Source organism: Micropterus salmoides, unplaced genomic scaffold (assembly GCF_014851395.1).
Source record: "Micropterus salmoides isolate LMB-PRFRI ecotype aquatic unplaced genomic scaffold, ASM1485139v1 Ms_hic_scaffold_13, whole genome shotgun sequence".
Taxonomy (NCBI): Eukaryota; Metazoa; Chordata; class Actinopteri; order Centrarchiformes; family Centrarchidae; genus Micropterus; species Micropterus salmoides.
Genome location: NW_024040374.1, coordinates 11,282,620 through 11,297,674, shown reverse-complemented (window position 1 = coordinate 11,297,674; position 15,055 = coordinate 11,282,620). Strand labels below are relative to the sequence as shown.

The window sequence follows — 15,055 nt, the reverse complement described above, 5'->3', positions numbered from 1 at the left end:
AGAGTAGGGAGGCTCCTGACAAGCAGTAATTTTGGTTCAGCTGTAGATGTTCCCGAACCAGCTTTGCAACATAGACTGGAGCAAGCGTTTCAGTGTGGGAAGTTATTCATTTGTAACAAATTGACACTTAACAATAAAGGAAAGGGGAAAGGGAAATAAGCAGAATATGAACTCCTTAAGACCAAGAACATGATTGATTGCTGACTGTCATTAGCTTGATAGCTGACCAGGCTAATACAAATTAATTAAAAGATCAATTAACTAAAGCCGGTTATTTTTTCTAGGTGTTTGTCAACTTTGCCAAGGAGCAAACTGATGACGATGATCTCACAGATGTGGTCATTGGCAACATGACAGTACCGACCAACCTGAAGGCACTGGCCAGCAGGATTAACCCTCCTACCATCCAACCACAACCACCAGTCACGCCCCCTCAACCAAGCAAGACTCCAAAGCACCATGCGAAATCATCTGACGGCAAACCGAAAGAGGGTAAACCAAAAAAGGCAAAAGTTGGCAAGGTCAAATCTAAAGAAGGCAAGGCTAATGGAGAAAAAAGCAGCAGCACGGCAATGACCCAAATACCTCAGCCAGAGGAGACGCATCAAGCGAGCCGGAGGGTAAGCAGTGGATCAAACAGCAGTAATGGTGGTGTTCGGGGAGAATCCAGTAAATCCAGTGGGTCCAAACACAGAGCAGAGAGTTCCAGTAAAAGTCCATCTGCACTATTTATGGTCGACAGCAACACACAGGACAGCGCACTGTGACGTGGACTGACGCAACAAGAGCAGAGGAGGCAGGCTGAAAGGACCAACAATGCTTTTTATTATTCACTGTAAGTTTATTTGAATGTTGCTCAATGTTGGCAACGACCTCAGTATGACAGTGTAAAAGATGGACATTGAAAATGTTACTGAAACAGAGTCATTAGATGTAAATTTGTCTAAAGAAAGAACCAAAAGTTACTGCTTCCTATTATGGCTTTGGTGCCTTGTTCACCGTTATAACATATCTGAAGCTTTATACCCTTTATTTGGGTTCATAAATCTTACACTGTGTCTTCTCTTTCTGTATTGATCTAATCACTCCAAACGTATGGTTTATTAATCCTGAAAGAATATTATGCAAAGCTCAATGTAAAATCAAGCAGTGGTGTTCCTCAGGGCTAAATCCTTAGATCCCTCCCAATCTCATCTTCATTTTGCAGAAAGCACTTTAAAAAAGAAAATGCTGCAAACTCTCAAACAGTAGCTGAAGTACATGTGTTACATGTAATTAAGATGCTTTTATATGTCAGAAAGCATTTAAGGGTTGTTACAGAACATTATACAGCTTCCTCTTATGTGGAGAATAAGATGTTACATACCTCTTAAATATTTAATGATGAACTTTACAAGTGTATCTGTTTGTATTCTCTTTTATCTGTCAAAACTTTTTTATTTTGTGTGATTTGTCTTCATCACTGTACAAAGGTATTACATATAATGAGGAAAAAAACAATATTTACTTCTGCCTGGTATTTACTGTCATTTTGGTTATTTAATAATTAAACAATGTTTTGTTTTTCATCTTATAGAGGAATCCGACATCCAGGCTTCCTACACAGCTTTGAAAGGTCCGGAAAATGTATTTATTTATCGTATATCAATATAAAGCTATAGAAAAGGTCCACACACCTCTACACTGTTTCAGCTGCTGTTTTGTTACAAAATCTTCTGCATAATGCCAAACACATCACACTCAAACAAATTATAATAGATCAAAGATCAAATAATCGAAGAATGAATAAAGTCAGTTTGAGCTGTAAACACTAGACACAACAACATTGCCTTTGGTCTACGGTTGTTTTTATTTATTTCATGATGACACAGCAGATCGAATGTTCAAAGCAGGTTGTTACTGCACTGTGATGCAGTGTTACATAATCAGAAGATTAGTATCTATAGGCATGAGACAAAACAAAGCATCAGACGGGTTTCATTCTAAAATGTAAACTGTTACATTACAATATAATGTTTTAAGAGGTTTGATGTATTGAAAAAGCTAAAATAACGCAAAACCTAAACATTAAGCTGGATTAAAATGTCTCATTTTGGAAAGAAAGTCTATACTACTGAATGTACTTTTATTATGCTTGAAAAGTTCTACTTGAACAGTAATTTATGCATCTACTATGAGATATGCTAGCATAGATTTTAAAAAAGCAGGTATATGTCTGTTGTGAATGTTTTGAAGGAAAATAAAAGTATATCCTTTCCTGTAACATTTTTAAAAGATACTGTGCTGTGTGTTGTGAGTCCAGTTTGTTGTTTGTGGTGAATTACTGCAGTGTGTTGGAAGTCTGGAGGTTTTTCTTTGCCATAGTGAGGATGGGTGGGGGGAGGCCCCTCTGTCTGTTTACACTGCGTCCACCTGCTGATGTTACAGGTGCTGCTTCACTGTTAAAAGAAAGAAACCAAATTTACTGGACAGTTTTCTTCACATTGAAGTCACTTATCTACTGCTGTTAGTCAGATAAATAAACTTCTACATGTACACGTTACAACAAAAATCTATATATATTAAACCCCCTTAAATAACTTGTGTTAAGATTTTTATCTACTAAGGTATGCACCTTGGTTTGACCAGTAAGGGTTGGTAATGATCAATATTTTTAGATTATAGAATATTTTAAAAATTAAAATCTTATCTTAAAATCTAAAGAAAATATTGCTTTCAGGGGTTTGTTTCTTTATTTTTCAAGGGCATAAAGTATATTAACATCATCATGGAGCACTTAAATTAGTGTCAGTTGCTCTTTAGGACTCATACCTGCTCATAAATCTGTCAGTTAAAGAAATAAGATTTTAATCATCTCAAGCTCAGTTTTGGCACTATTTACAGTTGTCATTTTTTTCTGTTATAGCTATTAAATGCATTTACACTCATTAGAAACCTCTCAAGGAGACATCAAATTTAATTTATAAATAAATAAAATGTACAAAGAAAATTTGGCCTATTTTCCAGTCTGTTCCTTAACATGGATAATGCTGTAACCCTTAATAATGTTCTCTCTTTATTTCCCTCTTGTACTATGGCACAATAAATAATGACATTAAAATTATATTCAAAACCATCAAACACACATGTCGGCCAGGTTTCCATTATCTGTGCAGCGGCCAATTTGTTGCCCAACACTCGTCTCTCTCAAATGTTGTTCACGAACAGCCGCAAGGAGACGATCAGAATGGACATGTCTCCACGGTCCTTCACAACCACCTCTCCTCTTCCTCCCTAGTTTCTGTGTGACTGTCTGCAGCAGGGCGTCCAGACTGGACAAGGAGATGTCAGGAAGACGAAACTCAGCAGATCTCTGAACCAGATCAAGAGAGGGGGAGTCAGTCGCATGTTGTGTGATGACAGTTTTGCTCAGGAGGGGAAAATATTAGAATCAAAAATTCTGCATTGAAATCCTACTTACGTAAAAGTACATACGTAGTAAGAAAACGTGCTTAAAGTAGTAAAAGCACTTGTTTGTACTGTTGATACCTAACACTACTACTTTTAACTTCTTTATTTACAGTACAGGTAGTTTAGTCCAGTGGTTACCAATTTAGGGGTCAGGCCCCTTTCAAAGTGTCACAGTTTTCCCCCAGTACTTAAGTAAATGTGCTTACCACTTACTGTTTGAGTAATATTATATATCATATATATATTTTTTGAGTGTAATTTTAAATCTAGTTTTACGGACTTTGCAGTAATTTAAAAATAATGAGCCATCAAATTATTATCACCCTTTTATATTTGAGTAAAAAACATGTAAAAGTTAACATTAACGGGTCATTAAGAAGTTCATGTGTGGATTATTATATGTAGTTTCTGATCAATAACAGTGACTCAATCATTGCTCAGGAAGGTGCCTTTTAAACTCTTTTATTGCACAAATCCTTGTTGATTCTTACTCTACATGGCTGATGTCCTTCCCCTTGTATTAAACTTAATTTCTTCTCAATCACAGTCCACTGTAAACTGACCTGCTTATCATGATGCAACGCCTCCTGGTTGCCAGTGTCTATAAACCAAACTCTAACTTCGTCATTTGTCATTTAAACTGAATATGAATCACTTTTAAACGAGCTTAAGTATTTCAAGACGCAGATTTCAGTCTTTAATAGTTATAAAAGCGCATTATTAGTCAGCTGGTTTTGTAGTTTACTCACACTTCTAGAGAACAGGGGATCCTCTATCCAAGGCCTGCTGTCTGGCACCTTGCACGTAACTAATTCCTCGCCTCCACAGCCTTTAATTGTGAAGTTTGAAGAGATGGGCCTACTTTTCTCAGATAACCTGGTGGGAGGTAGAGATGTGTGGCAATGCTTAGTCTCAGGAGCTGGTTTAGGTTCAGTTATAGGTGGCAGCACAAACCAAGGATTTAGAGTTTGTTTGGAGTCCGGGTTCAAATTTAATCCTGTGTAAGAGTCGAGTCTTTGCTCCACTGATTGGTCGTTTTTGCTGCTGGTTTCTGGTTCCTTCTCACTTGTACAGCTGTTGTGCTCCTCTTCTTCCTCCACGGGCTCCTTGGCTGCTGCCAAAACAGGCATCAAGTTGACCCAAAGCCTCATTATATTGCCTGATGTCTCACATGTAGTAGTGAGACATTTGCTGTGTGATGTGGTAACTTCAGGCTTCTCCTTTGACTTCACAGTTGTCGTCCTGGGAGTTGATTTCTCTACTTTACCCACAATCATCGGACAAGTGTCTGGCTCATGTTTTTCTACTTTTACTATCCTCGTCGTCTTCTCTTTCCACATTCTGAAATTTGAATATAAGCACCTTTGAGAATCGTGTCTGATATCTGTCCAAACATCTCTCAAAAAGCGTATTAATATTTAAAGCTTTTTCTTTGCCGTGTCAAAATGAGCAGCTCTTTTTCTTTCCAGCAGCAGTGAGAAAACTACAGAACAATTACACGGCTTTGTGGCAGGCCTATTAAACTGGCTGTTATGGTAACATGCACACAAACCCTTTGTGAGTGGGGAAAAGTCATTGAAATTATCACAAAGGAAGGATCATTTTTGAGCTGACACCACTCAAAGATGCTGGATTATAAAGACGCTGGAGCTGGCATAGGCTTTATTTTGACAGTTATGACAGGAATGTGTTTGACGGTGTTTGTCAAAGATTGTCTATTAACAAGATGAATCACTCTGGAGGTTAAAACCCAAACCTCCATTAACATTTATAAAATGTAGTTCCCTTTTACTAAGCAGACAAAATATACATATACAAAAATTATTGAAATGGTAGACAGAAATAAACTATATTGTATGGAGCAGTGCTGAGGATGTATTTAAGAGTCTCATAGCCTGGTTTCTTTCTGGGATGTGGTCCAGAATGTCCAAGAAATCTATTTTCTAGTGTTTATAGTTACACATTAAATCCAATTATGGTAATTTAGATAAAAAAGTATGGTGGAATACTTGATCTGTTCTTAAATATATGATGATGATGATGATGATGATGATATGACCAAATGTAACTACACAGAGACAAAGTGAGAGCTCATAGTCTTTCTCCCATCTTTGTTTGTGTTGGAGAACAACGGCTATTTTTGTTCGGGTGGTTAAGTCCACTGTCAAGCTAGCAGCCCAGGAGCTAGCTGTTAGCTGTAGCTACTTACAAAGATAATCTGCCAAACATACTTGCTGTTTGTTTTTATTTATTTTTACACGTTCCGCAATCTAAAGATCTAGATAATTTAATTTGTATTCTCCGTTTGTTTCGCTGGAATAAGATGGTCGTTTTGACGAATAACAACGAAGAACAGGATTATATGTGAGTAAAAATGTACGAGTTTGTTTCGTTAGCAAGCTAGTTAACGTTATTACTATTCCATTTAAATAGCTAGCTTTGTGCTTTGGAGTTGTAAAGGGTGTTGGATTGGCTGAAATCGTGCCAGCTCTCTTGCTAATCAACAAAACTCGACAGACTTCCAGGTACTAGTTTGGTTGACCTTCATAAGTATTTAACGTTAGCCTTTTTAACCAGCCATTTTTAGCAGCTGGCAGCTAACTAGCTGACCTGGATATGTAGGTTATCGTGGAGTTTATAAATTGGTAATTAAATCACGTCAAGGTGTTAGTACCAACACATTGGCTGATACGCCCTGATCTTGGCACTAGTAGGCTAGTTAGTGCTTTTCTTGTTACATATACAGATAAAGTTAAGTTACAGAAGTTAGACAACATAGTGCTTTTGTTTAAACTTATGTTAAAACTGTAACAAGGGTCACTGCCTGGTTAGCTTAGCTTCAAGTGAGCTAAGGTTTACTTGTCAGAGCGATATTATATGATATCTCCATGTGGCCAAACCCAACTAACCCAGACAGAGATTAGATTACGTTGTGTTGCTGTAGTGCTGCTAACAACCTGCAGGGCTCAGGCTAAAAATGGGAGCTGCTGAGCAAGTAGCAACTCAAAAAAAAAAAGCAGATAACCGAGCAGAGGCGGTCCTCACACAACACCCACTGACCTACATCTGCAGCTCCTGCAGAATGATCTTCCTAGCTGTGGTCCATTTAAAAATACAGCAGAGATTAAACAGAAGCAGGGCAGTTTCAATACCGCTTCAGCTGTTTGGTGTATTAGTCTTCTTTCCTTGGATAACATACCAAATAAGATTATGGTGTTATGATATACTGCATGCCCATATAGATACACCATTTCACATAGTCATCCAGCAATAATGCAGTAAACTAACAAGCTCTTCCCAGACAGAAAGCACCCTCTCAGGCTTAAAAGTGACATCACCTGCACGCTCAAGAAATGCCCAATTCAAAGAGCACCCACAACACAGACTGGTCAAAGCAAGAAGAACGGTGCAAGTCCATTGAAATGGATTAAAAATAGGTCACACAAAACACCTTTTCTGTATTCTGTGTACTGAGAGAAGCAGCTGAATGATCAGTTTCTTTGTATATGCCTGAACCCTCACTAGCTGTCATGTTAGGAGCAACTGGGGAGACAAAGTAAAGGAAAAGAGTGGAGAAACATCATGTGCACCAGGGCTCACTGAATGGTTTGGTGAGTTTTAAAATTATGTAAATAAAATGCTACAGCTTTTTCACACCTATTGAAGATTTTGGACCAAGGTGTGTAAGGCAAAGCTCTCCACCACCATCTCCATTAGATCAAATTATACAATATAAACTTTCATATCTATTTAGTGATGTCTGTGACTGTCTATGACATGCTATGTGCTTTTGTTGTGTCTGGCTATGTTCGTTTTTCTATATCTGCTATACTCAGGTCTCTCTTGCAAAGAGATCTTGATCTAAATGATATTACCTGATTAAATCAAGGTTGTATATAAATGAGGAATATGTTAGGGAGGAATGGTGTTCATCCCTCCAATATAGTTCCACAGACTTGGCAAGGAGCTGCGAAGCTGTTCTGGAAGCTCGTGGTGGCCTGACTCCATACTAATGGAAACTCAATGAAATCTGAGGAGCTGACATCTTGTCCTCTGTTTTCCCAGCCTGATAGAGGAGCGTAAATGCACTTCCCTGCCTAACTCTCCCGCCAAGCGAGTGTCTCCCGCCAAAAAGAAGCAATTCTATATCAACCAAGCCATTCGCAACTCTGACCTCACTCCTCGAGCCAAAGGCAAGAAGAGCCTCCGTCGACAGGAGAACAGTAAGATCTCATTTCGCGTGATCAGATTGTAAGATGTTGTCATCCACTGCAGGCTGAACAATGCAGGACAAGCCTTTAAGTCTGTGTGCTACCTTTTTAAAAGATGTGCACATCTCCAATGCACACGTGAATTATGCATTGAAATAGCAAGCAGTGGGGCGCCCCTTTAGCTCACATGGTAGAAAGTGAATACCAACCAAAAAAAGCAATGGAAAAGAGTATGGAATGGCTATTGCTACAAAATGCCTATACTACAAAAGTCTGTCGTTTAAGTTTTGCTTATATCATTACGGTCTACTTACTGCTCTTCTCTGAAAATCAGCACTCTACCTTGCTAATCTACTGGAGCGGGATGAGTGCTCCAAAGATGATCTGGAAGTTTGCAGTAACCCGGCCATCCCGTCCATCTTCACTGAAGCCTGCACCAATGGAAACTACATAGAAGTAAGTTTTCTTCTCTTCTTCCAGCACTACAGTATGTTAGTTTTAAGACATTTAAGTTTTACCTTTTCAACTCCCTAAAACAAACCTTAGTTTGCCTTGCATTTATGATCCTAGCCTGATCAAATCTAAAAGCACCCAAAAAACAAGTAAGTTTTAAACATGAGGAAATAATCTTCCTCATTCCCTTGTTCTTTTAGCCGTGGAATGACTTCATGAATTGCTCCGGTGAGGAGCAGGAGAGGCTGTTGTCTCTACTGGAGGAGGAGGGGGCCAAGAAGAAAAACAAAGACCAGAGGAATGGTGAATATCTCCGCTTGTGCTCGTTTGTAGGCTGGTAGTTTTAAGTGCAGCTATTTGGCTGACCATCACATATCTCTTCACAGTAAATCTTGCCTTCACATCTCAGGACTGCTTCCAGAGAATCGACCGCAGGCTGCGAGCAACTCTGAGACGGAAAAAAATCCCCATGGTGATTGTCATCTCTTCTTCTGATTGTGCTTTCGAAAGTAAACCGATCATGTCAGTTAGACGGGTCAAGATTTATAGCAGTAAATAGAGCCTCAACTTCTTGTTAGTTCTCTGTCCATATGGTGATATGGTAACTGGTCGAAGACATGTTAACCCCTTTTTTTTAAAGCAGATTTTGACTAGTCTCTCCTGCATCTCTGCTGTGCATCAAACCCAGAGGATACACCAACTTGTTGTCCTGCAGTAACCATTGCAAAAGTCTTGTTCTCGTTGTTGACCCTGTATGTTACTGGCTATTTTTGGCTGTTTAGAAAACAGCTGTTCTAGATTTTTACATATACATACCAGAAATATTGGAAGACAGTTTAGAAATACAGTAGCTCCTGATTGTTATTAATGCTTGACATACAGGGATGCGAGAGCAGTAAAGGAATCATGACTCACCATGAGGAAGTTCAGTATTTTGCTCAAGCATAAATGCGTGAGGGCACATTGATTGTTGTGGGGATTGTACCTCTTACTTTTCTCTCTTCCTGGCTGCCAAACACTGTTTTTTTCTTCTCGCAGGGAACTCTGGAAGTACTTGAGAAAAACCTTCTGAGCTTCTTCAGAGCTGAACCTCAGTCAGTTTACACAACCAACCTCGCCAGCAGGTAGAAATCCTTTTTCTATAATATTCAGGATATCTGCAGGTCTTAAAAAAGTATTGAATACAGTTTCCTCAACAAAAAACAGCAATTAGAAAGTTTTAAAATTCATAAACAAAGTCTTAAATATGTTCTCCTTCCTGCTATAGGCAGTAATGTTAGTTATAAAATGCGGGCTGTGAGGAGATGCTACACGCTTATTAGGGGTGGGAGAAAAAATCGATTCTTAGATGCATCGCAATGCGGGCGTGGAAGATCCTGAATCGATTAACAAATGTCAAAAAATCAATTATTAAATGTTAATAAATAATGTAATGTTGAAGGAACGCAAAAGGTGGAACTTGCTGAAGTGGTCCCCCTGTATTCGGCAAACCACCAGTGTGGAATGAATAACCACCTTAGTAAAATGTCACACGATCATTAATATCAGTGTGCAAGTGATGATTTTAACTGGCACGCTGTGTCAGCGCGGTAACACTTAACACTTGGCGACTCTCTGTGTATCGTTTGTGTGCAATATTATATAGCTGCAGTTTCAGGAACCCTGCAATCCTGGGCCCGCAGTTCTAGTGGAGTGGTGGTTGTTACGTTAATCCACAGCAACATGAAGAAGGTGAGGCCGATGTGCGCGGCTGTCGGGTTAATCGGTCGACATGCATATAATCAATAACTTAGGTTTAGGCACACACTCGGTGATTGTTGTGGTATGGGTAATTGGCTTCGGGGGGCTGACAAGAGTAACATAGCTAGCTGGCTAGCCAGCCAGGTAGCTGGCAGTATCAAAGTAAACAAGGGTCCTAGGATTGCGGTCCTGGTACTGCAGCTACATACTACTCTGTGTGTGGCCGAGTGACTGAGAGAGAGCGAGTGGCAGAACATGACGGTCAGAGTTAGTGGAGAAAAATATAAGCAGTAAGTTTCAGTCTGGTAGAAAACGTGAAGTGTAGGTCACAGTGTGTCCGTTAATAAAAATCTGTCGTTTCCCCAAATGCTGGATTCTAACAGCCTTCACTAACAGCCTTCACTCTTCCACCACTTTTTTTGCTGTTATGTAACGTTAGCTAAATTAGTAACAAAGTAAAATTAATTAGCTGTATGTCATTACTAACATACCTACTTGTCGAGGGTTGAGAACATTAGGTACAAGCTTAGACTAAACTGGTGTACAGCTCTGTCCTGTACACATACTGTACATCCTGATAATTTATATTTTAGTTTTCAGAGGAGTCTGACAACTGGTTGTTAAATAAATGAAAGACCATGGAGCTGAGGTTAATGTAAATAAGGGGTGCAAACTAGTCCTTTTTAGCTAAGTTGGAGATGTTTCTTTCAGATTTTGATGTGCAAATTAAATACTTGAATGACATAATAGATAAAGAATATTAAATGATGCATCAAGATGCATCGATAATCATGTTATAATGCATCACAGCCCTCCGATTCCTAATTTTAGGCCATATCATCCCTTCTGATTTTCTATCACACATTGACCAGTATGACAGTTAAAACAGTATTAGATTGTGGCATTAAGAAGGTCTTAAAAAGTTTACATACATATAATTAATTACATTTAATTGAAGATCTGAAAAGTCATGTTTTTAGAAGTTTTAAAAAGAAAGAAAATGTATTGTTTACAGACGGTAGATCTTCTTTTTTTGTTGAGTGTCCCTAAATATCTGTTTCAGTCTGAACGGTAACATTATGGCTGATATCAAAGTTCACACGCTCACTGTCAGATTGAAAGCCCTGGCTGATGGATTCTAATTATGTTTCCTCACCTGGATAAACTCAGTTTATATTAGATTACTGCAGCTGTAGGAAACAGGATGTGGGGGGAAAAAGGCAAATAATCCGCATTAAAAACACACTTAGACTAACTTAATTCATCTGTGCTAGGAAACTGGTTCTCTCCAGAAATGACAGATCAAGTTGATTGTTTCTGTAAGTGGTTAGATGAGACTGAGTCATTTCTCTCGTTTGTGAATCAGCTTTGAGAGACTGCTGCTTCACGCCGTATGCCAGTATATGGACCTCGTCTCTGCAAGTGAGTGGAATAATATTAGACATGGACTAAAATATCAGATTGGTCGGCACTTTCCCACCTTAAATATTGTGGAAAATGTTGTCTGAACTTTGGACAACCATTTCTTAAAGCCTTTACAACACTTAAAGGCTGTAATATTTCCCTGCCATTGAATATCTGTGGTGAACTGTTTATGGCTTCTCTATATATATAAATAAATATTTATTTATTTAATAAATAAATTTTATATATATAGCATATATATATATATATATATAGCATATATGCATATATATATAGCATATATGCATATATATATATATATATATATATATATATATATATATATATATATATATATATATATATATATATATATATATATATATATATATATTATATATATATATATATATATATATATATATATATATATATATAGCATATATGCATATATATATATATATATATATATATATATATATATATATATAGCATATATGCATATATATATATAGCATATATGCATATATATATAGCATATATGCATATATATATAGCATATGCATATATATATATATATATATATATATATATATATATATATATATATATATATATATATATATATATATATATATATATATATATATATATATATATATATATATATCACTCACATGAGAGTGATCAAAATCTGCTTGTTTGTTGGACCTTAAGGCACCAACAACCAAGGGTCACGTCAGACTGAGGTGGTCAACAAACAAGAAGAGTTTCTGCCTCCTAGACTTCTGCTGTCAGCCCACCTGGAGCAGATGAGCTGAGATTGGGACCACTGTTTCCTCCACATGGCCTTGCTGCAGGCAGGAGCTCAGAGAGATGTAGATAAGCTGCCCATGTTCTGTCTTGTGTGAAGTTCTCCAAGCTCAGAAAACAAAACTGAAAAATGCTTCCCTTTTCTCTGGTTGGTCGCTGGTTTCTGTAGTAAGTTTTCCATTAGTTTCATCCATAAACAAATCAAGTCTTTGTGTGTTAATAGGGGTATACATGCTAAATTTTAGCATGCTGCTGTTAGCATTCAGCTCACAGCTAAGCCAAAGTACATGAGGTTGACTGAGGGTAACAAAGTACAACTTGCCTTGCAGAGAATAACCCTTTTCATTTAGGGGACATGACCTCTCTTGCACCATCCTCTGGCCCCAATTGACACTTTCTGCCCCACTGGTAAAGATTGTTGTATATAAAAAGAAGTACAGCATCATGGAGCTTTTTCCCACTCATCGTTGGGATTAAAATGAATTCCATTCCCCAAGTTTTGGAAAGAGCATGTGGTAATATCAGGGTCTGAGTTATGATGTGGAATTCACAATAACAAATTCACTATACAAGCACATTAACCATACCTTTTTTTTTTTTTAACGGACAACAGTTGTGATAAGAACGATAGCATTATGCCAAAGTTGATGTTTGAGCTGTAAATCCTTAAAACAGCGGGTTAATGAACCGTTGATCTATAATGTCCCTTTTCATAGTGCAAATGCTAGAATTTCACGAATTAACAGCTATAACAAATAATTCATAACAATAAATATTTACAATATTAACCTTTAAATAATGGAAGATTTACTATGAACTCTGTATTGCTAATGATGAATGACAGTTTGTAAAAAGGTGCTAAGACTTAGGAAATGCTGTAGTACATCAGGAAATGCACCACTGCCTGAAGGTTTAGCCTGTAGGATTTGTGTAAGTAGTAAGAAGCATGAAAAGTAATAGTCTCTACATTATATGCACAAACACAAGCAGATGTCTTTCGTTCGAGGGTGTGATTCTGATATGCATGGGACGTAAAGTAATTCATTGGTAATTATCTCTGTATCTATCTGTATTATGTATGAGAAGAACTCCCTCTTTAGGCACAATTTCATCAGGATCTATTTTTGTTTTCTTTGTATCTTTCTCTGCTGTCTTTGTCTAGCCTTGTCACCTTGTCTACACCGGCCGTGTTTCAGCTGCATTTTTTTCATCATCTGAGGGACATGCTTGTATTTTAACCAATCAAGCTGTCACTTTTTTTAACGAAGAGTAACTACTGCATAACAACTGCGACTTGATTTTAAGTTCACGTCTGTTTGTTTCTACTTACAACCTAAAGTGCATGATTGTATGGCAGCACTTAGCTAATCCAGTGGAGATACTTAACACCACTTCAGCTGCTGATGTGTTGCCTTCACTGCACGCTGGTGTAGACAAAGTGTAAATGTTACTTCAGTCATGGTCAATAATCAAAGACAAGATAATTGTAAAACTGCTAGTAACCCTGTACTTTTAGATTTATTAATGGATTTCTTGCAGCACACAGTGCTGACTCAGTTTACACTTAGCACACAGCTCGTTTAAAGCCTTTTTTTACACTAGCAAAATGGTTTAAAGATACAATGTATGTACATGTGTTACATTGCTAACATTTTAGGTGTTTTGATGGTAAAAACCTGCTGAGTTTCATCTCAATATTAACATTTACAACCCCAGAAAAGCACTTCTGCCTTATGAATACAAGTTTTTTTCTGTACATATATTTCTATGTGTGTACGTGACTTGATTTTGGAAACATTATATTTAAAAAATATATATATCACATCAATTTCTTTTCATACTATCATTGGCAGTGTAACGAAACTTGACTTGGTGGTGCATTTTGTCAACAACCAAAGTTGTGCATTTGTGGAAATCCAATTTCTCAGGCTTAAACTTCTCACTTTGAATGTCATGTAGGGATATCACATGGTGTCATTTTTTGTGTACTGTATATGTTCTTCAAGATGAACTTGTTTTCATCATGTTCACCCCAGCACCTTGGGGTGCTGCCAACTTTTTAAAGATGTGTAGGAGTAGTTTTACTGTTATTCATGAACTCAGATCGTTGACATGTGCCAACATTGGATTGAAAAAGCCTATAATAGTGTGAATAGCTTTATACACTAGACTCAAACATCTTTGTGTATATAATATGTGTGTGTTACAGTACCTATTTATAATTATTACTGCAACTATTAAAAAAAAAATGAAAATATGTTTTCTCTTTTCTTAATTCATTGTGTGCTTTGTACTTAAAAATGCTAAAAGCCATGCTTGATTTAACTTCATATACATGTATTTGTATAAAATAAGCTGCGGCTGGTCTGTCATCATATGTAAGTAAAAGTACCAATACCCCACACCAACAATACTGTATAACTAGTCCAAAGTACAGAAGTGTTAGCAACAAAATGTGCTAGTTATACAGACTAAACACTATCAGAGTGATAAATTGTTATTTCGTATAACTGGATTATCATGATTGAGTTGAGTTAATGTACTTTCATTCTATGTCATCTACATCTGATATTACTGAGGCTGCTGTGTGACTATTTTCTTTGCTCATAGTATTGACTTCAGTAAGGTGCATTGGGTTTCACATGGATGTTAGGCACTTCACTATACAGTATCTGAAATCTTCAAATTTACTTACAAAGGAGTGCATGCAAATTTAGAAACATTAGATTTGTTAGGCTCCGCCTTTACTTTACCAACTGGGAAACAGTGTCAATGTCAGAATCCATGTGGAAAACGTGTTGACTGAACGGATCTTTAAAGAGTGTGGGTCGAGTCAACTGCAGTAAACCAACTAAACTGACTAAATCTGCCTGTGTTATTTATTAGAGGCTGTTGTGAGCCCATAGTTTCTGTCATTTTCACTAAAAACCTGACAGATGTCACTTGCTTAGTGTTAATGAGCTCTCCTATTTGACACCTTCACA

The 15,055-nt window shown here is 37.4% G+C and overlaps 3 protein-coding genes across 5 annotated transcripts in view; 2 read left to right on the top strand and 1 right to left on the bottom strand.

The window, feature by feature from the left end:
- abca7 (ATP-binding cassette, sub-family A (ABC1), member 7) overlaps positions 1 to 2,260 on the top strand; it is a 32,752-nt gene extending 30,492 nt beyond the window's left edge. For 2 of the 3 annotated variants that reach the window (XM_038715535.1, XM_038715536.1), the window contains one exon: positions 285 to 1,820. In XM_038715535.1, coding sequence (XP_038571463.1) covers positions 285 to 767 — 483 coding nt within the window. In that variant the 3' untranslated portion in view covers positions 768 to 1,820. Of the gene's footprint in view, positions 1 to 284 lie in introns of all 3 variants that reach the window. The other variant, XR_005444069.1, reaches the window with a different exon arrangement.
- A 24-nt stretch (positions 2,261 to 2,284) lies between these two features.
- LOC119900516 lies at positions 2,285 to 4,965 on the bottom strand. Its single transcript, XM_038715537.1, has 3 exons — positions 4,200 to 4,965; positions 3,126 to 3,352; positions 2,285 to 2,438 (listed from the first exon to the last, which is right to left on the bottom strand). Exons 1-3 carry the CDS (start codon positions 4,788 to 4,790, stop codon positions 2,321 to 2,323), a joined length of 936 nt encoding a protein of 311 aa, XP_038571465.1. The 5' UTR covers positions 4,791 to 4,965; the 3' UTR covers positions 2,285 to 2,320.
- A 606-nt stretch (positions 4,966 to 5,571) lies between these two features.
- Positions 5,572 to 14,328, top strand: r3hdm4 (R3H domain containing 4). The gene is made up of 8 exons (XM_038715539.1): positions 5,572 to 5,814; positions 7,516 to 7,673; positions 7,996 to 8,117; positions 8,315 to 8,417; positions 8,501 to 8,586; positions 9,153 to 9,238; positions 11,221 to 11,276; positions 11,976 to 14,328. Exons 1-8 carry the CDS (start codon positions 5,774 to 5,776, stop codon positions 12,077 to 12,079), a joined length of 756 nt encoding a protein of 251 aa, XP_038571467.1. The 5' UTR covers positions 5,572 to 5,773; the 3' UTR covers positions 12,080 to 14,328.
- Positions 14,329 to 15,055: the final 727 nt, after the last annotated feature.

Coding starts and splice junctions, on each gene's coding strand:
- LOC119900516 (XM_038715537.1), bottom strand. CDS start 4,790: ATGTGGAAAGAGAAGACGACGAGGATAGTAAAAGTAGAAAAACATGAG. Junction 3,353..4,199: donor ATCCCCTGTTCTCTAGAAGT/GTGAGTAAACTA, acceptor GATCTGGTTCAG/AGATCTGCTGAGTTTCGTCT. Junction 2,439..3,125: donor AATGGAAACCTGGCCGACAT/GTGTGTTTGATG, acceptor TTCTTTTAACAG/TGAAGCAGCACCTGTAACAT.
- r3hdm4 (XM_038715539.1), top strand. CDS start 5,774: ATGGTCGTTTTGACGAATAACAACGAAGAACAGGATTATAT. Junction 7,674..7,995: donor CCTCCGTCGACAGGAGAACA/GTAAGATCTCAT, acceptor TCTGAAAATCAG/CACTCTACCTTGCTAATCTA. Junction 9,239..11,220: donor ACAACCAACCTCGCCAGCAG/GTAGAAATCCTT, acceptor TTTGTGAATCAG/CTTTGAGAGACTGCTGCTTC.